We start from the raw sequence: 26,768 nt of genomic DNA on the forward strand, positions 1-26,768 counted from the left end.
CGGTCCAGAGGATTAGCTCCCCGGCTGTGCACCAGAGGCCCCAGCAGACAGCCCCCCAGTCCACACACCCCAACCCTCTCTACACTTCCATCCCCCTCTGACCTCTGTGGACTTCTGTGACAATCTTTGTCCCAAGAGCATCCCTGCACATCACGTCCATGTGTTACGGGCTGAATTTTGCCCCCAAAGGTCTATGTTGAAGTCCTACCCGCCCCCCTACTTCAGAATGTGACCTTATTTGGAAATGGGGTCCTTGCTGATATAATTAGTCAAGATGAGACCATCCTGGAGTAGGTGGGCCTCTGATGATGGGCGTCCTTTACAGGAGGGGGAGGTGTGGACACAGGCTCAAGTGCACACTGGGAGAACACCACATGAAGAGGAAGGCAGGGCCCGGGGGATGTGGCTACAAGCCCAGGCGTGCCAAGGACAGGAGCCACTGGAAGCTGGAGGGGGCCTGGGATGGGTGCTCCCTCTGAGCCTCCAAAAAGAAACAGCCCTACTGACCCCTTGCTCGCAGATTTCTGGGTTCCAGAACACAGGAGAGTGATTTTCTGTGGTTTGAGCTGCCCAGGCAGTGGTGCTTTGTCAAGGCAGCCCAGGAAAGGAAACTACTGTGCTTGCAACATGAACACAGGGGCAGGCACACCCCACCCGAGCCCCCGGACTAAAGGCAGGACGAGAGAGCCGGGCTCAAGCTGAGAGTCACAGGGCATTTATTGAACACCTACTATATGCCAGGCACAGCGATCCCCCAGAGGAACCTGTGAAGTGAGTGATATTGGCCCTGTTGTACAGATGAGGAAACTGAGGCTCAGAGGACACGTGGCCTGCCTGAGGGCACACAGCAGAGCCCACCTGAGGATCCAAGGCCAGCTAAGTTCTTCTGACTGTTGTGGGCAGTTCTCTCTTATGGGGTCCCTGCCCCAGTGCCCTGAGGTCCTCCATGGGGGCCTCCTCCATGGAGTTGTCCTCACTCTCCTCCCCTTCTTTTCCTGGGCTCCATATGGTGCTCTGAGCACTCTAAATAATAATAATAATAAAACAACAGCAACATCAGTAATGATAATGGCAGCAACAAGTCTCGAGTGTTTGTTGCGCAACAGGCCGGGTTTTCTATGCTTCGTATAGATCTGTTCATCTGATACTCAGCACAGCCCTACACGGAGGTTACTGTTCTAAGCCACTCTGCAGGCGAGGACTCTAAGGCACAGAGAGGCTAGGAGACTTTCCCAAGGTCACACCGCCAGGAGCAGTGGGCTCGGACCAAGAAATAGCATAAAGAAAAACAATCAAAACTTCAGGAAACATTGGATACACTTACAGAAATGCAAAATGCTCTGGAAAGTCTCAGCAATAGAACTGAACAAGTAGAAGAAGGAAATTCAGAGCTTGAAGACAAGGTCTTTGAATTAACACAATCCAACAAAGACAAAGAAAAAAGAATCAGAAAATAAGAACAAAGCCTCCAGGCAGTCTGGGATTATTTTAAACGGCTTGGGATTGCACTTACCCTACGTCCTTAGAGAGACTGTCCTGGAAGCATGAGATGCCCACCCTGCCCACACACACAGTGGGCTGGCTGCCCCTTAACCACCCACTCACACAGACTAAACCTGCCATGATTGGCATGAGGATGTTCAGGGTCTTCATTTGCCCTACTCAGCTGGACCTGCAGAGTTCCCTGCAGAAATATAAATGCACCTGATGACAGGCCTTCCTGGGGCTGTAAGGTAACATCTAATGTATGTACCTAATCACCTCCCTAACCTCTGAGGAACCCTGGATTCTGGAACCCGCGGGCCCACGGGCTGGGATGGAGGTGTGGACCTGACTGGGGGCCTCTGTTTCTCAAGTGGCAATACCTCAGAGTGCCTCCAGGGAGTGCTCAGGACTCATGGCAGCCACGGCAGGGACCGTGTGGCCTACCACACTGGGTGACGTGGCTTCATTGATTCTACTTTTTTTTTTTCTTTTTCTGAGACAGAGTCTTGCTCTGTAACCCCGGCTGGAGTGCAATGGTACGATCTCGGCTCACTGCAACCTCTGCCTCCTGGGCTCAAGCGATTCTCCTGCCTCAGCCTCCCAAGTAGCTGGGATTACAGGCATACACCACCACACCCGGCTAATTTTTGCTTTTTTTTTTTTTAGTAGAGATGGGGGTTTCACCATGTTGGCCAGGCTGGTCTCGAACTCCTGACCTCAAGTGATCCTCCCACCTCAGCCTCCTAAAGTGCTGGGATTATAGGCATGAGCCACCGTGCCCAGCTTCATTCTACTTCAAGGCAAAGTTCTAGTCAGACCCCTGGGCAGCCCTCCACGCTCCCACCACCCCTGCCTCCTCAGCCTCCCATTTCAAATTCGAGTTCTCAGCCACCCTCCTCTAATCCCTGGGGTTACTACCACGGGCCCCCCAGGCCGTGCAAGTCATTTTAGGTGTAACACCCCCCCACCCACACACTCACCTGGCTGGCGAGAAACTGAAGAACAGATGGAGAGGGGTTGGTGTTGGCAAGCAGCCGAGTGTCATAATGCCCATAAACTCCTTGCATCTTGGCTCTAAAATCCTGCCGGGGAGAGACCAGGGTGGGTCGGATCCAATGGGAAAACACAGCGTGGGTTGGGGGAGTGGGATGGAAAGACGGCGGGGACGAGAAAGCCCGAGACAGCTAATGTTCGTGGAACTCCACAGTCCTCTCCGGGAGCTTCCTGTTTCTTATTTCACATAATCTACAGCAGCCCGGTGAGTGGGCATTATCACCCCATTTTACAGATGGGAGAGGCCCAGAGAGGCCAGGTAACATGACCATCATCACACAGGAAAACAGCTGGATTCGAGATCCCCCTTTCCCCTAAAAAGAATATTGTGAAGTGAGTGAATGCGAGAGAGCCCCTCTGACCTGCATCAAACCTCTCATGGTAGTTTTAAGGCTTACTGGTAACTCAGATGATCTGATGCTTCCCCCATCAGGAGCTGGAATCAAACTCCTCTCCCCTTGAATACAGGCAGCCTCAGAGATTCACTTCTAACAAATGGAATATGGCAAAGCCACACTAGGTTACTGCTGAAGTTAGGTCATAAAAGGTGATTGAGTGCCGGGCGCGGTGGCTCACACCTGTAATCCCAGCACTTTGGGAGGCCGAGGCAGGCAGATCACGAGGTCAGGAGATCGAGACCATCCTGGCTAACACGGTGAAACCCCGTCTCTACTAAAAATACATAACATTAGCTGGGCGTGATGGAGGGCGCCTGTAGTCCCAGCTACTCGGGAGGCGGAGGCAGGAGAATGGCGTGAACCCGGGAGGCGGAGCTTGCAGTGAGCCAAGATAGTGCCACTGCACTCCAGCCTGGGTGACACAGCGAGACTCCGTCTCAAAAAAAAAAAAAAAAAACTGGTGACACTCCCTCTTGGAACCAGCTGCTGTGAGGAAGCCCAGGCCCCACGGAAAAGCCGTAGGCAGCCACTGTGGCCGTAGACCCCGAGGAAGACCCAGGGATGGCAGGCTTTGTGGGGTGTAGCTCACACAGTTGCCTGGGGCTCCACGCCCAGAAGGACCCTGTGCTTGGCTTAGCACTCTGATGCTGCTGTCGTGAAGATCTTAGTAATTGTTGATGCGCCCCACATTTTCATTTTGCAGTGGGCCCTGCAAATCTCGTGGCCTGTCCTGTGCTCAGATGACAGCCACCTTCTGCTAGACAAGAGGGAGGAAAGCTAAGAAAAGACAGCCCCAGCCTCTGACCAATGGCAGCCACATGAAGCCTCCACCTGAGAACTGCCCAGGTGAGCCCCATCAACTCCAGACCCACAGAAAAGAATCATGATAACTGATTGTTGCTTTACAATACTAGGCTTGCGGAAGGGTGTTACAGATAACGCAAATAGCTCATTCTAGATTTTAACCAGATCAGATGGGGATAAAAAGCACTTCTTTCTATTTCAAAACTACATCAAGCATCAGCCAGGAAATGCTTTTTGTTGTTGTTGATCCATTTGTGTGTGTGTTTTTTTTTTTTTTTTTTTTTGATGGAGTCTCGCTCTGTTGCCCAGGCTGGAGTGCAGTGGCACGATCTCGGCTCACTGCAACCTCCACCTCCCGGGTTCAAGCGATTCTCCTGCCTCAGCCTCCCGAGTAGCTGGGATTGCAGGTGCCCACCACCACGCCTGGCTAATTTTGTATTTTAGTAGAGACAGAATTTCACAATGTTGGCCAGCCTGGCCTCGAACTCCTGACCTCAGGTGATCCGCCCACCTCGGCCTCCCAAAGTGCTGGGATTACGGGCGTGAACCACCATGCCCCCGCCGATCCATTTGTTTTTAAACACCCCAGTGATGATGAATATGTTGATGTTCCAAATAGCGTTAAGAAAAATTATCCTCACTTTGGCACCCACCCAGGGGCAGATATTGACAACGCTTCATCAGCATGAGTCTTCAAAGTTAGAAAAGTTGTGAAATGTTACCAACAAAAACGACTTCTATCAAGACAAAACCAAAATGAAACTCTGCCCCACTCCACCATATAGGAAATGTGGTGTCTGTGACTCACCAGTAGATCCCTCTCCAGGTCATACTTCTCCAGGGTCTGGAAGGCGCTAGAATACACCTCCACCGCTTTGGCATGGAAAACCATCTCAATAGTTACAAAGTCACAAAAAAATTTCTGTGGGGAGAGAAACCCAAAGAATGTAAGCATCGCAGTGAGAAAGAGCCCAGGGAAGCCTGGGATGCAGGCAGATGGGGTGGGGGTGAGGAGGGCTGTCCGTGTGAGGACAGGCCCCAGGTGGGGAGTTTCGACATGTTATTTTAAACTTATTTTTCTTTCATAGAGAACACATTTGCATGGTTCAAAAATCAAAACTATTGGTCAGGCACAGTGGCTCATGCCTGTAATCTCAGTACTTTGGGAGGCCGAGTCAGGAGGATCACTTGAGCCCAGGAGTTCAAGACCAGCCTGGGCAACATGGTGAAATCCTGTCTCTACTAAGTACATAAGTAAATAAATAAATAAATATAAAGTATGCCAAAGTGTCAACTGAGGAGACTTGCTCTCCATCCTCCATGCTGTTCCCTTCTTTCACTCCCCCTCTGCCTCCTGAGATCACGCTGAGAAGTTTCTGTGTATTCCCGCCTTGTTTCCTTAGATAAGCCAGTATTCTCTTCTCTTCTCCCTTTTTCACTCTCGTCTGAGCTTGCTTTTCCCCTGCTAACAATCGGTCCTGGAGATCTCTTCACAGGAGGCTTTTTTTTTTTGAGATGGAGTCTCCCTCTGTCACCCAAGCTGGAGTGAAGTGGTGTGATCTCGGCTCACTGCAATCTCCGCCTCCCGGGTTCAAGCGATTCTCCTGCCTCAGCCTCCTGAGTAGCTGGGATTACAGATGTGTGCCACCACGCCCGGCTAATTTTTGTATTTTTTAGTAGGGACAGGGTTTCACAATGTTGGCCAGGATGGTCTCGAACTCCTGACCTCAAGTGATCCGCAGGAGGGCTCCACTTTCATGAATGGGATTAGTGCCCTTGTAAAAAAGACTGGAGGGAGCTTTTCTGCCCCTTCTGCCACATGCGGACTCATAGCAGGCACCAGCCATGGGGAACAGGCCCTCCTCAGATGCTGAATCTGCTGGAGCCTCGGTCTTGGACTCCCCAGCCTCCAACACCGTGAGAAATAAACTTCTGTTGTTTATAAATCACCCAGCTTAAAGTGTTGTGTTGGCGCAGGCTGGATGGACTAAGAAAGGTGGTGATGATTAGCTCAAGTTCTTGCTTTTATCTCTTTTGAAATGTGAAGGGCTTTCAAGGCATGGTTTGGATTCACATCTCTTACAAATTTAATCCCAGAACTTGAAAGCACTCCCACTTTTAAACTGTGCTTCTGTTGGCCCCTGACCTGGAGAACCGTGTGGTCCATGCTCTCTGGTGCTGCCCACCCAGCCCCAGACACATCAGGTGCTGAATAACGTCTGCCCACTGTTTCAGGTCCTCCTTGCCATGTAGGCAGCGTGAGCACTAATCACTGACGCTTCATTCCCTTGTGCATTCATTCATGCAGGCATTCACTCATTCGTTCATTCCACAAGCATTTACTGAATACCCACTAGGTGCCAGGCCCTGGACCCTGTGGCTGGGATCCGGCAGGGGTCCTGTCCTGTAGCACTGACATGCAGTGTGTCACACAGTGACCTCACAGGCTTCTCTGCTCCACGACGTGATGAATGTGATGGATGGCACACAGCACACCACAGACCACATGATCCATCCATCTCCTCCTGCCCCAACGGTGTCAACTCCATGAGCTCAGGGACCTTGTTTGTTGGGCATGGTGTACCCAGCATCAGGCACAGCACCTGGCACGCAGTAGGTGTGCATTCCACACTTGTTAAAGTAACATGTGAATTGAATACACAATTAACCATTCCACCTGGGATGGCAGCCCCGTGGGAGCAGAGTAGGGTGTATAAACAAGGGGCCTGACCAGTCTTGGGTCCGGGTGACTTTCCCCAAAGAATGAGGTTGAAGCCGAAGGAGAAGGAGTCACCGACTGGACGCAGATCAAGGCACAACCCTGCAAAGGCCTCGGGTAGGAATGGGCTCTGTGCACTGGAGCTTGGAGTGCCACGGGCAGGATGAGGCCGCAGGCCTGAGCCAGGGCTTCAGGAGCCTGGAAGGGATTTTGGTTCTAATCCTTAGAACAAGGGGAGCCACCAGAGGGTGCTCAGCCCAGCGATGATGAATTGGACCTGCCTTTTAAGAGATCCCTGGGGTAGGCGCGGTGGGTCACACCTATAATCCCAGCACTTTAGGAGGCCAAGGCGGGTGGATCAATTGAGGTCAGGAGTTCGAGACCAGCCTGGCCAACATGGTGAGACCACCTCCCCCCCTCTCTACTAAAAATACAAAAATTAGCTGGGCGTGGTGGTACGTGCCTATAATCTCAGCTACTTGGGAGGCTGAGGCAGGAGAATCACTTAAACCCGGGAGGCGAAGGTTGCAGTGAGTGGAGATCACATCATTGCACTCCAGCCTGGGCAACCAAGTGAGACTCCATCTAAAAAAAATAAAATAAAATAAAATCCCCAGGGTGGTGTGCACCTTTGGAGAATGGACTAGCGAGGGCTCAAGAGCTGGGGAAGGAATCTCTGCGATCAGCTAGTCCCGAAAGACCCCGCCTCTCTGAGCTCCTTTTGTAAGAGCTGGGGCTCTGGGGCGCTGGGGTGGGGATCTGGGTGGCAGGAGGAGGGCACCCACACCCAGCTGCTGGGCCTTAACGTGGCTTGTTCAGGGAGGGGGTTTAGAGCTGTGAGGAGAAAAAGAGGTTAGAGCCATCCTGTGTGGAGAGGAAGTGGGGAGTGTGTGTGGAGGCAGACAAACTCTTGCTGGCTAGGAGCTGGACCTAGGGCCACCCAGTGGCTTCCGGCTGTGCTGGGACAGCTGCCCTGAGCACCAGCCTCTGATGCCCTGTGGCTAGGATTAACTGTGCCGGGAGCCTGTGTGGGCATAAGCTCACTCACGCCTGCCAGTGCTCACACGTGTATACAGACCCATACACACTCATACTGATGCATGCACATAGACACGTGTACACACGTGCATGCACACACACAAGGCAGCCCAGGGCACCTCCCATCCCGGCCAACCACCCTCACCTGCAGGTCCTTGAGCTTCTGCCTCTGGAAGGCATCCACAGTCTCCTCCAGGTGGAGGGTGGTGCGGCTGGAGTCCACAGCGGCCCTCTGCACTCTGGTCTCTGCCTGGCCCCAGGGACACAAGAGGTAGAAAGTGTCATGGGGGTGCTTCTGGCCCTTAGACACCTTTCTGAATCACTCTGTCTCTAAACCCTTCTCTCAGGCCAGTTCTCCTGCCTCAAGGGACGTTTCTTGCTAATTTGGTCATCAAAGGAATGGCTGAGTAGGACCCCGGCTGAAGGAGCAGTCACTGGAGTGAGACACACCTGCTTGCTAGCTGTGTGACCTCAGGCAAGTCACTTACCCTCTCTGAGCCTCAATTTCCATGCTTGTAAACAGAAGACAGTAATGAGACTTGCTTAGCAGGGCTGTTGTAAAAATTAAACAGCAGCACCTGCTGAGCCCTTAGGACAGGTGCTCCACGTTCATTGATAATTAATTTCTGCATGAGAAACACATTTAGGTAATTAACTCTTTCGTTCCTTTGATCAACATCTATAGACGCTTACTCCATGCCAAGCCCAGACATGAAGAATCTGGCTTTTAGAGTCAAACACCTTGGAGCTGCGTTTGAAATTTGCCACTTAACTGCCTGTGTGACCTTGGGTAAGTCACCTTTCTTGGTTTCAGATTCCTCTTTAAAATGGGGACTTAAAACCACCTTCGTGTTTGTGAAACGCCTGAGATGGGAAGAGACAGCTGGGGGCTGGCATCTAGGAAGCCCTCAGGAAAGAAGGGAAAGCTGTTGTCACTCAAACAAATGGCTGCAGAGACGGTGGGTGACCCAGGTAGGATCCAGGATAGAATCCGGAGGTGCTCGGGCAGGGCTGTGACCCGCATTCGTGTAGGTCAGGACTCCCCACGCTCGGCACTAGTGTCCGGGGCACTGTGGGAGGTTTAGCAGCACCCCTGGCAGCATCTTCCCACTGGATGCCAGGTGGTAGGTAGGATAACGGCCCCCCAGAGATGTCTACATCCTAATCCCTGGCACCTGTCAATATGCCCCTTCCAAGGCAACGGGGAGTTAGGGTAGCAGGTGGAATGAAGGTTGCTAATCAGCCGTCCTTGCCATGGGAGATGATCCTGGATTATCTGCTACAAGCAGTGCAATCAAAGGGTCCTTTCAAGTGGAAGAGGGAGACGGGCAGGTCAGGGGAAAGATGTGACTACAGAGGGAAGGTGCAGGCTGCCAGCTTGAAGACAGGGGAGGGGCCATGAGCCAAGGGATGTGCGTGGCCTCTGGAAGCTGGAAAAGGCGAGGGTGCAGACTCTCCCTGGAACTTCCAGAAGGAACCAGCCCTTTCCACACCTTGATTTGGCCCAGTGGGCCCACGGTGAACCTCTAACCTCCTGAACGGTGAGAGTCCGTCGTCATTTTTCACAACAGTGGGAAGAACTTAACACTTTCTAGCAGAGCTCTCCAATCGTGAGCCAGAAACATCGCCAGAGAGTGAAATGCCCCCAGGTGAGGACCGCTGACTTAGCTCCATCAAGGGGCACTCTTTGTAGCTGGGCCTGTAATCCCAGCATTTTGGAGGCCTGAGGCAGGTGGATCGCCTGAGGTCAGGAGTTCAAGACCAGCCTGGCCAACATGGCAAAACCCCGTCTCTGCTAAAAATATAAAAATTAGCCAGGCACAGTGGTGGGCACCTGTAATCCCAGCTGTTGGGGAGGGTGAGGTAGGAGAATCGCTTGAACCCTGGAGGCGGAGGTTGCAGTGAGCCGAGACTCTGCCACTTGCCATCCAGCCTGGGTAACAGAGCGAGACTCTGTCTCTCAAAAAAAAAGGGGGGGCACTCATTGGATGAGGTCACACACTCAGTCACAAATCAGTTACACATACAGCAGCGGTGACTAGCCCTCCTCCAGCTCTCACTCTACCTCCCGGCCCCTGCATCTTTCCCACGGGGCAGGACAGTATGACAGACAGCATGCGGGGTCCCTTCCACCTGCTGTGCCCCACGAGCTCCCATAACTGCGTCTCTGTGAGCCCTGGTTTCCTCCTGTAGACAATGGCGATGAGGCTAGCAGTGCCCACCTGATGTGAGCATTAAACAAGTAACTGGCAGGGAAACCGAGGCCCATGGAGGGAGTGATGCTGTCAACGATGGGACAGAGCCCAGGTCTCCAGACCCCCAGAGCCCCTTTTTACTGGTAACTTTGGCTTTTCCATCCTAAGCGCAAGGTCCTGCACACACCTGCTTCAGCCCCGGTAAAGTCTACCTGGCCGTTTTGTGAGGTCGTGTATTTCCTATGTGTGATTCTGCCTGCCCCAGACAGACATGTGACACTCACCTGGGACTGAAAAACGTGCTGTTAAGGAACCAGGTTAAGCCCAGGCAGCCCCGTTGGGGGGTGGTCCGCCCCCTTCACAGCCCCTGCCCAGTGGGCCCAGGCAAAGAAAACCTCAGAAGACATCAGTGTGAGTGGACACCCTGGCCCGGCAGCCCCAGGCCCCACTTCCAGGGAAGGATACGATCATTTGCTGATCCGAGGGTGACTTCTGCCTCAGTTTCTCCAGTTTTTCCAGTTGTTTGATCTCATGATTTTGGACATGTTTGAATTTCTTGATCTCAGCCTGCAGAAAAGGAGGAGGGTTGTTTCCTGGGAGCCCACAGGGCAAGACAGGGACGCCACCCACGCCGAGATGCCCCGGCTCACCCGTGTCTGCTTGATCTGTGCCCCGTAGAGCTTCAGGGGGTTGACCACCTTGGTCTCCAGCCTCTCGACCTGGGGGAGCGGGGACACCAGGGGATCTGAGCGAAGGGCGCAGGGTGCTGCCTGCCTCCAGCCTGGGCATATAAAGCAGAGCGCGCACCCGGGAGCCGCGTGTCCAGAGCTGTGCGGGGGGAGGTGGAGCGCGAGGTGCCCTCCCTTTTCCTGGTGTGTTGGAGGCACGGAGCTGGGTTCAGGGCCCGGCTCTGCCTCCCGAGGGCTCCAGCAACGCATTCAGTCTCTCAAAGCCTCATTGCCTCACCTGTCAAATGAGGTCATGGATGCACCCACCAGGGTTTCAGGACAGTAGGAAGATGGTGCCTGGCCCAGAACTCAGGGAGTGTCATCACTGAGGAGGGCAGGACAGGCCCCTGGTGTGTGCTCAGTCTCTCTACACGACAGCCCTGGCCCCGTCTCCCAACTGCCACACAGGGTGGCGATGACAAACCCACTTTGCGGATGAGAAAACTGAGCCTTGCTTTGGGGACAAGACTTTATTGAGAGTCACAGTGGGGCTGGGCGCGATGGCTCATGCCTGTAATCCCAGCACTTTGGGAGGCCGAGGCGGGCAGATCACCTGAGGTCGGGAGTTAAAGACCAGCCTGGCCAACATGGTGAAACCCCGTCTCTACTAAAAATACAAAAAATTAGTTGGGCATGGTGGTGCATGCCTCTAGTCCCAGCTGCTTGGGAGGCTGAGGCAGGAGAATCGCTTGAACCTGCAAGGCTGGAGGTTGCAGTGAGCTGAGATTGTGACACTTCACTCCAGCCTGGGCAACAGAGCGAGACTCCATCTCAGAAAACAAAAAACAACAAAAAACTAAAGCAGCCTCTTGCCAATTTTACAATCGGGAATGTCTTTGGGAGGGCCAGGAGCCGTCTCTGTGAACGCGTAGACATCAAGGAAGATGGCACCCTGTCTCCTGGTGCCCTGGTCTTCCTCCGGTCTCCGTGGGAGTTTAGTGTAGGCTCCTGGCTCCAAGCTCTGCCACCTGCTTGTCACAGAGCCGTGAGAAGTTTTATTTTTCCTTTGGTTAAAGGTAATTAACTAGGCCAGGCATGGTGGCTCACGCCTGTAATCCCAGCACTTTGGGTGGCTGAGGTGGGAGGACAGCTTGACCCCAGGAGTTCAAGACCAGCCTGGGCCACATGGCGAAACCCCATCTCTTAAAAATTTTTTTTTAATAAAATAAAGATAATTAGCTAGTACAGGTGGCCACCCCGTTACCAGGTGAAACTAGGATGTACTGGTGAGAAATGGGGTTGTCAAGGCCTCTTACTGGGGGACAGTTGTCATCTGTCTTGAGAACATGGGCACCGTGGGTTGTGTCTGCCTGCCTGGAGAAGAGAGTGCCGTTTCTGTCTGTGAGGTCTTTCTTGGACTGCCCATGACATGCGTTGCTATCTGGTTTAAAGCTTACTCAATTGTAAAGCTGTTCCATTCTTTGTTTTTTGGTATTTTTTGAGATAAAGTCTCGTACTGTCTCCCAGGCTAGAGTGCAGAGGCACGATCATGGCCCCAGCCTCGACCTTCCAGGCTCAAATGATCCTCCTATCTCAGCCTTCTGAGTAGCTGGGACCACAGCTGCTTATTTATTTATTTTAGAGATGGAGTCTTGCTATGTTGCCTAGGCTGATCTTAAACTCCTGGGCTCAGACAGTCTGTCCACCTAGGCCTCCCAGAGTGCTGAGATTACAGGTGTGAGCACCTGGCCCTTTTTTATTCTTTTCTACAATTCATGGTGAGGATTTTTCTGGGCTGGCAGGAATTTCTATTTTTAATTATTTCCTAAACACCCTGCAGCCTCCTTGCCCCTGACTCCCCGCCAGGATTTCTGTTCCTTCTCGCGGCCCTCATAGGCCTTGGATGTGTCTCCTTCAGGGGTTCATGGAGCCCCCAGGGCTGGCTTCCTGGGTTTCCTTGCTTTGTTGACCCTTCATCCGACTCAGCAAAGCCTCCTAGGCTCTCAATCCTGCAGGTGGAGGGTGACCCTGGAAAGGGTGTAAGTGTCCATTGTCGGTGGATGTCTCTGGAGACACACCCATTGGCTGTGGCCACAGCAGGGCTCCTGCAGCCCTCAGGCCTGACCTTGGCATTGGAGCCTGGGTACCCCTCAGCATCCCAGACCCGGGCCGGCAGCACTCACCTGGGCCTGCCGGTAATCCTGCACTTTGGCCAGGTCCTCAGCGAAGCCCCTCATGGTGGCCCGCAGCTCGGGGTTCTCGGAGTTGGCAAAGTCGATGAGCTGCTTGACCAGCTGGTCCGCCTTGTCCCGCAGTCGGGCCGTCTTGCGCGTGTAGGCGGCCAGCAGCGAGCAGAACTGCCCAAAGTACTTCTCGGTGTTGGCCACGATATTCTCCATCACCCTCACCTGGCTGTCCCTGTGGAGGCGGGGACCTGAGCAGGCATTCTGGGCAGAGATGCAGGGCCCCGGTCATGCCAAGAGCAGACAATAGCTATGAAAACAGGATCTGCCACCAGCCGGCCTCTGGTGTGGCACGCACATGCCACAGGCTGTCACTCAAGGTGGCAGCATCATGGCCATTGAGGCTGATGAGGGGGATCTGCCTGGGCTGGTCAGTAGTGGGCAGGAATATAAACGCGGGCTTGGCTGCAGACCTGGCCTTTTTTTTTTTTTTTTTTGAGACAGTCTTGCTCTGTCACCCAGGCTGGAGTGCAGTGGTATGATATTGGCTTACTGCAACCTCTGCCTCCTGGTTTCAAGTAATTCTCCTGCCTCAGCCTCCTGAGTAGCTGGGATTACAGGCGCCTGCCACCATGCCTGGCTAATTTTTGTATTTTTAGTAGAGACAGGGTTTCACCATGTTGGCCAGGCTGGTCTTGAACTCCTGACCTCAGGTGATCTGCCTGCCTTGGCCTCCCAAAGTGCTGGGATGACAGGCATGAGCCACCACATTCGGCCCCGACTCACCTTTAAGGGCTCCCAATCCGGCGCCCCCCCGCAGCAGGTGCGCGATGACTGATCCACCGCATTCAGGCTTCTAAGACAGCCAGGGAGGTCTGGCCTCTCCTGGGCCTCCTCACGCCCTCTCCTTTCCCTCATCCCCAGCGTGTAACTGTCCCTGCCTCTCTCCCTGTGACCAAAGTCCCCCGTGCAACCCTCTCATCAAATCCCTGACTCGAGAAACGCCCTGAGGAGCAGCCCTCTGTCCCGACAGACCCTAACTCTCTTGCCACCCTCACTGCAAAACACTCCGCATGCACCGCCCTATAAGCAAGGTGCTGCTGGTATCACCATGTGAAAATGCAGTGAACTGAGGCCCAGAGAGGTGAAGCATCTTGCTACCGGTCACACAGCCAGACACAGCCTCTGTTCCCTCAGGTAGGGTCCTCACAGCCCCTGATTCAGCAGCACAGGGGTCAGAAGTCAAACACTGGGGCTCCCAGGCCCCAAACCCAGGCATGTGCACCAGAATCCCTGGGAGGGGGCCTGAGAAGCTGCGTTTTAATGACACATCTAGGCTGGGCACAGTGGCTCACGCCTGTCATCCCAGCTCTTTGGGAGGCCGAGGTGTGCAGATTGCCTGAGCTCAGGAGTTCAAGACCACCCTGGGCAACATGGTGAAACCCCGTCTCTACTAAAATACAAAAAATTAACCGGGCGTAATAGCACGCCTGTAGTCCCAGCTACTTGGGAGGCTGAGGCATGAGAATCGCTTGAGCTCAGGAGATGGAGGTTGCAGTGAGCCGAGATCGAGATTGCACCACTGCACTCCAGCTTGGGCTACAGAGTGAGAGTCCATCTCAAAAAAATAAAAGATAAAAACACATTGGTTGCTTGAGAGGTTGCCTGGAATTGGAACCTCAGAGGAAACAGGCGTGGAAATGAACGGGGCAGGGCAGGCAGGTTGTGAGAGCTGGGACGGCATGGGCCGGGGCAGTGTGGACTGGGCCTCCACGAAGGGGGAGGCCTGGTTGGGGTTGAGGTGTGATGGGGGTTTTCCAGGTGGAGGCGAGAAAGGAAAGGGGATGAATTTGACTACTCCAGATACACAGGCAGTGATGCTGGAGAAGCAGACGGAGGCCAGATTCTGGAAGCTTCTATAGTCCCAAGCCCTGTCTTCCCTGAGCTGGATGGAGGTGGAGGCGGCGTGGGAGGGAGAGCTCCCCTTACCCCCCACCCCCACCCCAAGCAGCAGGCCCTGCTGCCCTCATCTTTGTTGGTGCACCGGGCCTCAAAACCCTACTTCCACCTCCCTCGCAGCCAGGCTGGCGCTGGCCCACTCACCTGGAGAAGACGATGTTCATTGTGACCAGAGCTTTGGCTGTCCCGGTGCTGGGGAATAAGGACAGGGCCCCAGGAGTCCTGCAGGCCTGGGAGGAGCTGGGCAGGGCTGGGTGCAGCTGTGTGGCCTGGGCTCAAGGGACGCTGCCACCCGGTTGCTAGGCGATGGGGCCGCCCACGGCAGGCCCTAGGAGGAGCCGGTCGCCCGGGCAATGCCTCCCTGAGGCTGGCCTCCCCAGCCTCGTGTTGGCTCAGGGGCTGCTCAGAGAAGAGGGCACCCCACAGAGGCCCACACTCTCCCTTTGAAGATGGAGGCTCTTGTGGAACGGGGCTAGTGGCTGGGGCTCCCCAGGAGGTAGCAGGGAGAGATTTAGGAGGCTCAGGCCTGCGTGCAGCCACATGTGTGGGTCCTGCCCACTGGGCTCCTCCCTCCCTTCAGGGAAGCTGCCTGCCCCGAGCCAGCCACTGGCCTTTCTGGGGTCTAGTCTCAGGTGGGCGGGACATGGAAAAGCTCAGGTGGGGGTTGCAGACGCACAGAGTAAACTCGGGCTCCCCAGGGTGGGGCAAGGAACCAGCTCAAAGGAGCGTCTTTCACGTTTTTATCATAATTGCATTGTTTTTTCCCTTATTATAAAAGCATTATCTGCTCACTGTTAGTAAAGTAAGACAATTAAGATACCACAGAAAGAAAATATAAATGCACGTGTCAGATTGACTAGCTCAAGTCCAATACATTCCACTAATTGTATGATTTCTATATCTCAATGTGTAGACACTTTACCTTCAGAAAAGAAACATAAAAATCACGACAGTAAGGAACGGGGATGGGAGGCGGGCAGAGGAAGCGGCCCAGGCCTTGCTCTGCTGTTCCGTTACTTTGTATGTTTGGAGGCTTTCATTATGGAAATGGAAAGGGTTTTTTGTTTTGTTTTGTTTTTAAAGCATATATAAAAGCAAGGACTTTAGGGTCAGCTAAATACAGGTTCAAATCCCAGACCCCGCTCTGCTGTGTGACCTTGGGCAAGTCCCCTGACCTGTCTGGGCTTCAGTCCCCTCACCTGCAGAATGGTCTCATGACAGTACTCAGTTAGGAGAAGTAAGTCCCTGGCATGGGGGCGAAGGGACAGACACAGAGGCTGGGGCGGGGACCCAGAACTCATTGAAATTCCCAGTGCGCAGGCCCAGGCTGGTGGCGGCTTCCCTCTGTGACTGATCCCCAGGTGCCCACTGGGCTGTGCCGGCTGGCTGGCCCCTCCTCATGCTTCTCCAGTGATCTCATCGTCACACTCTCTCCAATCGTCCCTTTGCAGATGCCCTGCCCTGTGTTCCCCGGAGTCCCCGAACAACGCATGGACCACCCCAGCTCTGTCCCTGCTGGGTCCCCATTCTCTGTCTGGGGCATGAACCCCCACAACCTCCCACGGGATGGCTCTAAGTAGCCCCCTGGGGTTCCACTGTCAGCGTGGCTCCTCCCTTTCTGTGCCAAGTTGTGGGGTGGTGGGGTCCTGTGTCCCCTTTGTGCCGTGCAGCCGTCGCTGAGTGCCAGTCAAGTCCCTCTCCTGCTCTCTGCTTCCTTCACTCTTGGGGGCTGTGCTGGGTGGGAGAGTGTCCCCCCAAATGTATGTCTCCCTGGGGACCTCAGAGTGTGGCCTTATTTGGAGACAGGGTGGCTGCAGATGTGATTGGCTGAGTCGCACCGGAGGAGGGTGGGCCCTGATCCCACCACCGGGGTCCTCATGAGAAGAGGAGACAGAGACACACCCAGGGGAGATGGCCATGCAGCCATGGGGCAGGGACGGGAGCGGCGCAGTGTGAGCCAGGAGCACGGAGAGCTGCCAGGAGCCGGAGACAGCCCCAGAGCCTCCGGAGGGACTGCAGCAGCCTCCCTAGATCCTTGATTTCGGACTCTGTGGCCCCAGAACTAGGAGAGAAGAAACTTCTGTCATTTTAAGCCCCCAGTTTGGGGCAATTTTGCTATGGGAGCCCCAGGACACTCACACAGGGTCCAAAGAGAGCAAGCTGTCCTATGGTCTACCCCACAGGGTCTCTCCAGAGCCCCCTGACCTCACCCCTGCCCTTTCCCCTCCTCCAACACACTCCTCCACCCCATCACTTCCCCCCATGTCCACCTCACATAAATGCTCTGCTCTGTTGCAATTTTGGGTTGTCGGTCCTAAGGGTTGTGGTTTTGTTTGTTTTGTTTGTTTGTTTGTTGAGACGGAGTTTTGCTCTTGTAGCCCAGGCTGGAGTGCAATGGTGAGATCTCGGCTCACTGCAACCTCCCCCTCCCGGGTTCAAGCAATTCTCCTGCCTCAGCCTCCCAAGTAGCTGGGATTACAGGTGCCCGCCACCATGCCCGGCTAAATTTTGTATATTTAGTAGAGATGGGGGTTTCACCATGTTGGCCAGGCTGGTCTCAAACTCCTGACCTCAGGTGATCCACCCACCTCGGCCTCCCAAAGTGCTGGGATTATAGGCATGAGCCCCTGTGCCCGGCCCCTTTAAGGGTTGTGTTTTAACTTTCCAGCTGAACAGCCAGGTCCTGGAGAGAGTTTTGGATTATCCCCTTGGTGAATTAATTCCTTCATGCGCCAGCCTCCCGGAGGGTCTTCTGTGTGTCATGTGAGCCAATCCCTTAAGTAAATCGCTGTCCGATTGGTTGTGTGTCTTTGCAGACCCCAGCTCTACTAGGACAGGAGAGACCACAAAACCCATGTCAGGTGTCTGCCCACCAGTTGGCCTGGTCCGCGCTACTGCCGATGGCCACGGGAGGGCAGCAGAGACCCATCTGGTGGAAAATGCTTTGCTGCAGAGGTCAAGTGGGCTGGGCGGTCCCTGGGGAAACCAGAGATGCAGCTCGTTTCAGAAAAGGCCACCTTAACACAGGGTGGGAGAGAGGAGGGTCAGAGAGGAAGGGCAAAGTTTAATTCACCATCCTAGAAACTTTAAGCATTTTTTAAAAATGAAGGCTGGGTATGGTGACTCACACCTGTAATTCCAACACTTTGGGAGGCCGAGGTGGGTGGATCACTTGAGGTCAGGAGTTTGAGACCAGCCTGGGCAACACAGTGAGATCCCCGTCTCTATTAAAAAAAAGAAGAAAAAGAAAACCACTGCCTGGTTGGACAACACAGAGACATCTAGCGGCCAGAGAAAGAAAAGTTGAGAAATGGGGGCTGGGGCGAAGTTGGGGGATGCATGAAGCCCTGTGTGCCCCGGTTCAGATCTCATGGGCCTCCTCCCACCCCCTCTCCTGTGTGCCCCCATTCAGATCCATGGGCCTCCTCCCACCCCCTCTCTCCTATAAATGTTTTTGTATTTTAGACAGGGTCTCCCTCTGTTGCGTAGGCTGGAGTGCAGTGGCACGATCTCAGTTCACTGCAACCTCCACCTCCGGGATTCAAGTGATTCTCCTGCCTCAGCCTCCTGAGTAGCTGGGATTATAGGCACGTGCCACCACAGCCCGCCTAATTTTTGTATTTTTAGTAGAGACAGGGTTTCCCCATATCGGTCAGGCTGGTCTCGAACTCTCGACCTCAGGTGATCTGCCCACCTCGGCCTCCCAAAGTGCTGGGATTACAGGCATGAGCCACTGCACCTGGCCCTATAAATGTGTTTTTGGGGAACCACATGGGAGAGGGTTGCAGACATCAAGAAATCCAGGGAGCACCTCCAAAGAGTAAGGACATCTCCCGCAGGTCCACCTGTGACTCCACACCCAGGAAATTCACACGGCCGTGCTGGCATCTGACACTGTCCATAGGCTCACTTGCCACATCCAGCCGCTGCCGTCATGGCAGCCGGTTTTCCCCGGATCCAGGGGAGTCTGCAATGACTACCTGGGTCTACATAGTCTCCTGGAATCAGAAACTGTTCTCAGTTTTTTTTGTTTTTGTTTTCGTTTTTTCTGAGATGGAGTTTTGCTCTTGTCACCCAGGCTAAAGTGCAATGGCACAATCTCAGCTCACTGCAACCTCCGCCTCCTGGGTTCAAGCCATTGTCCTGCATCAGCCTCCTGAGTATCTGGTATTACAGGCGCCCACCACCACGCCCGGCTAATTTTTGTATTTTTAGTAGAGACGGGGTTTCACCATGTTGGTCAGGCTGGTCTCAAACTCCTGACCTCAGGTGATCTGCTCACCTCGGCCTCCCAAAGTGCTGGGATTACAGGCATGAGCCATGGTGCCCGGCCTCTCAGCCTTTTTTCATTCATGATACTGACTTTGGTTTTTTAAGTTTCTGTAGCTTTTTATTTTGAAATAATTTCAGTTGTGCAATAATAATATAAGAACTCCTTCACCCAGATTCCCCGGTTGTTGACATGTTACCACGTTTGTTTCATCATTCTCTCTGCCCCTCTCTCTCTCTCATGTGTATTTTATTTTCTGAACCACTTGAGAACAGTTGCAGACCTGAAGCCCCTTTGCCCAAATATTTCATATGTGTTTCCCAAGAACAAGACCAGTCTCTTACATAACCACAGTACGAGTATCAACGTCAGAAAATTCACTCTGTTATGTTCCATTCCCCAATCTACAGACTTCATTCAGATTCTACAGTTGTCTCAATAACACCGTTTTAGCAAACAGGCAAACCATTGTCTCCTGGCCCAGGACAGCCACCCGCTGCCTTTAGCAGGCGCGATACTGACGTTCTGGGGACTCTGAGCCAGTTGTTTTGGGGAACATCCCTCGGTGCCCATTTTCTCGAGCACCGATTCAGGCTGAGGTCATGGCAGGATGGCTCAGAGGTGCCCCTGGGCCCTGCCTCTGTTTTATTTTATTGTATTTATTTATTTTATTTTATTTTATTTTTTGAGATGGAGTCTCGTTCTGTTGCCCAGGCTGGAGTGCAGTGGTGCGATCTCGGCTCACTGTAAGCTCCGCCTCCCAGGTTCACCCCATTCTCCTGCCTCAGCCTCCTGAGTAGCTGGGACTATAGGTGCCCGCCACCACACCCAGCTAATTTTTTTGTATTTTTAGTAGAGATGTGATTTCACCGTGTTAGCCAGGATGGTCTCGATCTCCTGACCTTGTGATCCGCCCGCCTTGGCCTCCCAAAGTGCTGGGATTACAGGCGTGAGCCATCGCGCCCTGCATCTGCCGCTGCCTCTGTTTTGTGAGACTCTCTTCCCTAGATGCTTCTAGGCCACCTTTTCCCACATGACATCATTTCCAGCCTCCTCCCACCACCCATCTGCAGAGCGTCAGTCCCAGAGGCCGCCCACCACCTGGAATTTCGGGTGGACCAGCCTGGCCAACATGGTGAAATTTGAAGCCCCGTCTCTACTAAAAACACAAAATTAGCTGGGCGTGGTGGCACACACCTTTGGTCCCAGCTACTTAGGTGGCTGAGGCATGAGAATCACTTTAATCCAGGAAGCGGAGGTTGCAGTGAGCCAGGATCACGCCACTGAACTCCAGGCTGGGTGACAGAGCGAGACTCTGTCTCAAAAAGAAAAATAAATAAAATAACATTTATTGCGCTCTTAAACTGTGCTGGGCCCTGGGCTAAGGGTTTCACACATGCTCATCAGCAATTAGTATTATGCAAAAGAATTACCAACCTCATGTCAGGACTTGTCCCAGCCCTTCGCCATAGCAGGTCCCCTCACAACCTCTCTGTAAATGACTGCAACCCCTCCCCAACCAAAAGATAGTACAGGAATAGTATTGGCCACAAGTAAGAGAAAACTCCAAATACTCATGTCTTTAAAAAGATGAGAATTTATTTCTCACGTCTGTGAGGCTCCATGATGTTGGGACCCAGGCTTCTCCTATCTCATTCTTCTATCAATTTCTATTCCTGGAATTGCTTCATGGTCCAAAATGGCTGCTGGAACTCCAGCCATTTCACCTACCATCTAGCCAGCAAGAAGAAGGGAGGGGCAAAGGAGACCGTGCCCCTTTCTTTTTTTTTCTTTTTTGAGACTGAGTCTTACTCTTTCACCCAGGCTGGAGTACAGTGGCATGATCCTGGCTCACTGCAACCTCCACCCACTGGACTCAAGCAATTCTCCTGCCTTAGTCTCCCTAGTAGCTAGGATTACAGGTGTGTGCTACCATGCTGGCTAATTTTTGTATTTTTAGTAGAGGCAGGGTTTCACCATTTTGGCCAGGCTGGTTTCAAACTCCCAAAGTGCTGGGATTACCAGAGTGAGCCACTGTGCCTGGTCATGCCCTTTTCTTTACTGAAGCTATGCACATCACTTTGTGCTCACATCCCGTTGGTGAGAACTTAGTCACATGACCACACCTAGCTGCAAAGGAGGCTGGGAAATGTAATCTCAGGTACAGGCTCAGGTACAAATCAGGGATTGTGTCCAGGGTAGACCAGGCTGCAGGGCTCCACTCTGGCTGGGCTGATGGCCATTCACCTCCTCAGGGGCTCTGTCGGCACTCATAGCTGCTAAAGCCCCAGCCTCGGAGCAGTTTGTGTAGACTCCCTCAGCCACTCCTGCAGGGGACCACAATCAGGCTGGGGAGCTTGGCCATCGCCCCTTGTTCCTGAGACCTTCGGGCTCATGAGCTGACCATGCCCCAGCGACAGGCCTGGTGTCCCATCTTCCTCCAGGCCAGCAGTGACTGCAGGGTCCCTGGGGTTGTTGTCGTCTTTTTGGTGTGCCTCGCTGCCTGCCTCCAGTCTCAACCAAATAATTAGGAAGGGCGTTCAGAATTCTTCGAGTGAGCAGAAAAAAAGACAGACCAAAATGGCTGGGCATGGTGGCTCACGCCTGTAATCCCAACACTTGGGGAGGCCAAGGTGGGCGGATCACCTGAGGTTGGGAGTTTGAGACTAGCCTGGCCATCATGGTGAAACCCCATCTCTACTGAAAATTCAAAGACTAGCCAGGCATGGTGGCAGGCACCTGTAATCCCAGCTACTCGGGAAGCTGAGGCAGGAGAATCGCTTGAACCTGGGAGGTGGAGGCTGCAGTGAGCCGAGATCGCACCATTGCCTTCCAGCCTGGGTAACAGCACGAGACTCCGTCTCATAAAACAAGCAAGCAAACAAACAAAACCCCAAAATATGTTTCTCTTTGGAAAACCCAGTGATTATGTCAAAAGCTGGTGACAAAGGAAGCGAGGAAGTGGCTGGCATCACTGCGATGTGGGTTTACGAAACAGGCTGGGGTGGAGGCCCTGGAGAAAGGTGAATGGGGCCTGGCGGGGGCTGGGCGGAGGCTCAGGAGTCATGGGATCAACTTCCACCTTAGCCACGGGTGTGCTGTGTGGCTCTGGCCAGGTCACTTTGTCTCTCTGAATCTCATTTTCTTTCTTTTTTTAATTTTTGAGACAGGGTCTCACTCTGTCACCCGGGCTGGAATGCAGTGGCGAGATTTTGGCTCACCGCAACCTCTGCCTCCTGGGTTCAAGCGATCCTCCCACCTCAGCCTTCCAAGTAGCTGGGACCACATGCACACATCACCACACCCAGCTAATTTTTTGTATTTTTGGTAGAGACAGGGTTTCGCTATGTTGTCCAGGCTGGTCTCCAACTCTTGAGCTCAAGCCATCTGCCCGCCTCGGTCTCCCAAAGTGCTGGGATTACAGGACTACGCCACCGAGCCTGGTCTCATTTTCTTATTTGTATAATGAGAGAGTGGGGCCTAGTGAGGCCTAGCGCCCTCCCAGCCCTGACACCCTGGGGCCCCATCCCACATCCCAGAACATCTTGCACCCTGACCTCCATGCAGCCTTCTGAGCACAGGGAAGGGCCTCTGTTCCCAGCTTGGAGCTCCCCACAAAACGCCCCACACGTGGGACCATGCAGGTGCTGTCTTCCTCTCCTGTCTCTCCTCTGCTGGACTCTTGGCAGCACAAACATTTCCACGAAACAGGAAAAAAGCCTGTTCCCCTCCTGGGCAAAGAGAAGGCAATTTAGAAGCAATTTGCAGCTCCCCAGGACAGGAGATAAACGGAAGGATGGTGGGGAAAGTCAGCCTGAAGTTGCATTTTTTACAAAGCTGTTTTTCCCCCTAATTATTATTATTTTCTTTTTTCAGAGGAGTCTTGTTCTGTTGCCCAGGATGGAGTGCAGCAGCATGATCTCGGCTCACTGCAACCTCCGCCTCCCAGGTTCAAGCGATTCTCCTGTCTCAGCCTCCCAAGTAGCTGGGATTACAGGCATGTGCCACCATGCCCAGCTAATTTTTGTATTTTCAGTACAGACAGGGTCTCACCATGTTGCCCAGGCTGACCTCTAACTCCTGAGCTCAGGTGATCCACCCACCTCGGCCTCCCAAAGTGCTGGGATTACAGGCGGGAGCCACCGTGCCCAGCCTTTCCCTCCCTAATTATGTAGTAAATCCAGAAATACAGGTAGAAAGTACAGAAGGAAAAGTGCATAATCCCACATCCAGAGATACCCGTGGGTAACAGAGGATGCATTTCTCTACAGTCTTTAGGAAATAATTTATATGATTTCGTAATTTTGACGTCACAGGCATTCTCATATGCTAATATAATAGTTGTTATTTTTCTTTTTTCTTTTTTCTTTTTCTTTTTTCTTTTTTTTTCTGAGATGGAGTCTCGTTCTGTCGCCCAGGCTGGAGTGCAGTGACGTGATCTCGGCTCACTGCAAGCTCCGCCTCCCAGGCTCACGCCATTCTCCTGCCTCGGCCTCCCGAGTAGCTGGGACTACAGGCGCCCGCCACCACGCCTGGCTAATTTTTTGTATTTTTAGTAGAGTCGGGGTTTCACCGTGTTAGCCAGGATGGTCTCCATCTCCTGACCTCATGATCCGCCCACCTTGGCCTCCCAAAGTGCTGGGATTACAGGCGTGAGACACTGTGCCTGGCCAGTATTTGTTATTTTTCTACCTTTTTATTTAAAAAGATTTCAAATACATAGAACAATGAAAAAAAGAAGAGCATGCAGTTTGTGCCCCACCCTCTGGATTTGATGGGTGTTGGCGTCTGCACAGTGATCAAGCTCGTTTTAGTGGCTGGGTGGTATTGCACTAGGGCACACGTGTCTGGGCTCGGTCAGTTACTGAATGAATATGTATTAAGCGCCCACTCTGTGCCCAGCAATCTCACAGGCTTTGGGGCCTTGTCAGTGAACAAAATAGTCGTGTGTTTGCTCAAAGGACACTCTATCTAGGAGTGTGGGAGATGTAAAGGAGCCCTTAAGCATGGGAGAAGTGAGATTTCCAATGGTGGAAGGCTGTGTGCGGGTCAACCAGTCCTCCCTAGTACTCGGGCGTCTTTGGGATGGTGGAAGGGTTTTCATGAGGACTTTTTGGCCAACAGTTTGGGACCTGTTTCCTCTGTAGTATGAAATTGCCAGGGCATTCCCCAGCCAGCAGGAAGCCAGCGACAAGCATCTGTTGGTAGGATGCTACCTCCGAGGCACCCAGCCCAGGGACCCCTGAAAGCCAGCCGCACAGCAAAGTGAGCCAGGCTGGCACTGCCACTGTCCACAGTGAACTGGGAAGAACATGGAAAATGCAAACTGACAAAGTGACAAAGTGACAAAAATTTAAATTGTTTTAAATTTTTAAAACAATTTAGGGGCTGGGCACGGTGGCTAATGCCTATAATCCCAGTATTTTGGGAGGCCGAGGCAGGCAGATCACCTGAGGTCAGGAGTTCGAGACCAGCCTGGCCAACATAGTGAAACCCCATCTCTACAAAAAAAAAACCAAAAAAAAATTTAGCCAGGCATGATGGCAGGTGCTTGTAATCCCAGCTACTCGGGAGGATCACTTGAACCCGGGAGGCGGAGGTTGCAGTGAACTGAGATTGTACCATCGCACTCCAGCCTGGGTGACAGAGTGAGACTATATCTCAAAAAAAAAAACGAATTTAGGGATTTGTATTCCTTCATTTGTGGTAGTCTTGTGTGTCTTGTTGGGTACAAAATGGTAATGGTTGTGTTACTTTTTTAAAAAAATGTCCTTGCTTAAGGCTGGATGTGGTGGCTCACACTTGTGATCCCAGCACTTTGGAAGGCTGAGGGAGGAGGATTGCTTGGGTCTAGGAGTTTGAGACCAGCCTGCAGAACAAAACAGACCCTGTCTCTACAAAACAGTTAAAAAAATTAGCTGGGTATGGTGGTGCACGCCTATAGTCCCAGCTACTTGGGAAGCTGAGATGGGAGGATCACTTGAGATCCCAGAAGGTGGAGGCTGTAGTGAGCCAAGATTGCGCCACAAAAATTAGCCAGGTGTGGTGGTGGGTGCCTGTAATCCCAACTACTTGAGAGGCTAAGGCAGGAGAATCACTTGAACCCAGGAGGCAGAGGTTGCAGTGAGCCAAAATGGCGCCACTGCATTCCAGCCTGAGCCACAGAGTAAGACCCTGCCTCTGAAAAAAAAAAAAAAAAAAAAAAAAAAAGGCCGGGCATGGTGGCTCATTCCTGAAATCCCGGCACTTTGGAAGGCCAAGGCAGGTGGGTCACTTGAGGTCAGGAGTTCGAGACCAATCTGGACAACATAGTGAAACCCATGTCTACTAAAAATACAAAAGTTAGTTGGGCGTGGTGGTGGGTGCCTGTAATCCCAACTACTCGGGAGGCTGAGGCGGGACAATCACTTGAACCAGGAGGCGGAGCTTGCAGTGAGCCGAGATCATGCCACTGCACTCCAGCCTGGGCGACAGAGCAAGACTCTATCTCAAAAAAAAAAAAAAAAAAAAAATCAGTGTCAAGAAACATTTATTTAAAACTCCAAAAAGTGAAGTCTCCTTATCATACCATTTTATTCAAAGGAAGAATACTGTCACACCAATTTTTTTTTTAATAAAAGGACAAAAGGCATAAGGTTAGAAGCTCCTGAAGTGGTAAAAAATAACAATTAAAAAAAAAAAAAAAAAAACCTTAGAAGCAAGGCCAGCTGCCCTTACCTCTTATATTCTAAACACTATGCACCAAAATCTCAGAAGTCACCACTAAAGAATATATTCATGTAACCAAACACTACCTATTCCTCAAAAACCTATTGAAATTAAAATTAATTAATTAATTAAATATTCAGAGCCCTCCCCGCCGTCCCCACTTTTTTTAAAATTTGAGATACAGTCTCTGTCACCCAGGCTGGAGTGCAGTAGCACGATCTCAGCTCACTGCAGCCTCCACCACCTGCGTTTAAGCGATTCTCCTGCCTCAGCCTCTCAAGTAGCTGGTATTACAGGCATGCGCCACCACACCCAGCTAATTTTTCTGTATTTTTAGTAGAGATGGGGTTTCACCATGCTGGCCAGGCTGGTCTGGAACTCCTGACCTCAAGTGATCTGCCCGCCTGGGTCTCCCAAAGTGCTGGAATTACAGGCGTGAGTCACTGTGCCCAGCCTCCGAGCCCTTATTTTCCTCCTCTGTCTTGAGCTTCCGATAACTCTGGCCCAAGTCATCACCGACGCCCAGCCCACATTTTAGGGACTGCCACAGCCAAACTGCTTGGTTCCAATCCCAGCTCCGCCACCTACCAGCTGTGAATTGTGGACTGGTTCTGACTTGCTGTGGGCCTCAGTTTCCTCATCTGTAAAATAGGAATAGAGCCCCCCTCCTCTCCCCAGTGGAATAGAGAATAATGCCGTGCCTCACCGGGGCCTGGGGCGTAGCACGTGCTCACTGAGTGGTGGCTGGTTTTACTCTGCCTTCTCCTCCGCGCCTGTCCTGGAGAGGAGACACTGGCTGGGCCTGGGATGGGAGCCTTCCCGCAGGGAGGGAAGGCCGGGAGTGTGAGCGAGGAAAGTGGGAAGGTCCCTGATACAAGCTCTGCTGACTTCAGGGTTCTGCTGAGGCCACGGCCACCAGCCAAGCCGCCTCTGTCAGAAGGAACAAAGGGTGACCTCCCTGCAGGCTCCCCGATTCCACAGGAACGACTCACAGCCTGGGCCTCGGGGCTTTGTGAAACCTTCTTTAAACAATAAGTGCTGAGCTGGGCGCTTCCTCTCTCCAGAGCGGCCCAGGCACATCCGCTCCAATGAGGTGACGTGTCCTTGCATTTGGCCAGGACGACCACCTCAGAGGCCAAGGCGCGGGGACTGGGCCCCAGCCAGGCCGGGGTGCCGTCCAGGAAGAAGACACTGCTTCCCGTGGGCCTGGCACAGTCACTCCCCCGCTGCCTGCCCCACCTCGGGACCAAGTCCCCCCCAGGGGGGCCCGCTGTGAGGACGATGTACA

The 26,768-nt window shown here is 52.9% G+C and overlaps 1 protein-coding gene across 2 annotated transcripts; it reads right to left on the bottom strand.

Moving 5' to 3' along the window:
• Positions 1–699: 699 nt before the first annotated feature.
• Positions 700–15,131, bottom strand: CIBAR2 (CBY1 interacting BAR domain containing 2). Of its 2 annotated transcripts, none has more exons than XM_009431344.3 (9): positions 14,647–15,128; positions 12,544–12,778; positions 10,343–10,411; positions 10,158–10,259; positions 9,977–9,982; positions 7,643–7,747; positions 4,549–4,662; positions 2,466–2,567; positions 700–1,023 (listed from the first exon to the last, which is right to left on the bottom strand). In XM_009431344.3, the coding sequence occupies exons 1-9, from the start codon at positions 14,664–14,666 to the stop codon at positions 877–879; spliced, it is 900 nt and encodes a 299-aa protein (XP_009429619.1). In that variant the 5' UTR covers positions 14,667–15,128; the 3' UTR covers positions 700–876. The 2 variants fall into 2 exon arrangements, with proteins under 2 accessions (XP_009429619.1, XP_001153164.1); XM_001153164.5 differs by having other exon boundaries at positions 931–1,684; positions 14,647–15,131.
• Between the last annotated feature and the right edge of the window lie 11,637 nt (positions 15,132–26,768).

The sequence above is a fragment of the Pan troglodytes genome, chromosome 18 (assembly GCF_028858775.2).
Source record: "Pan troglodytes isolate AG18354 chromosome 18, NHGRI_mPanTro3-v2.0_pri, whole genome shotgun sequence".
NCBI lineage: Eukaryota > Metazoa > Chordata > Mammalia > Primates > Hominidae > Pan > Pan troglodytes.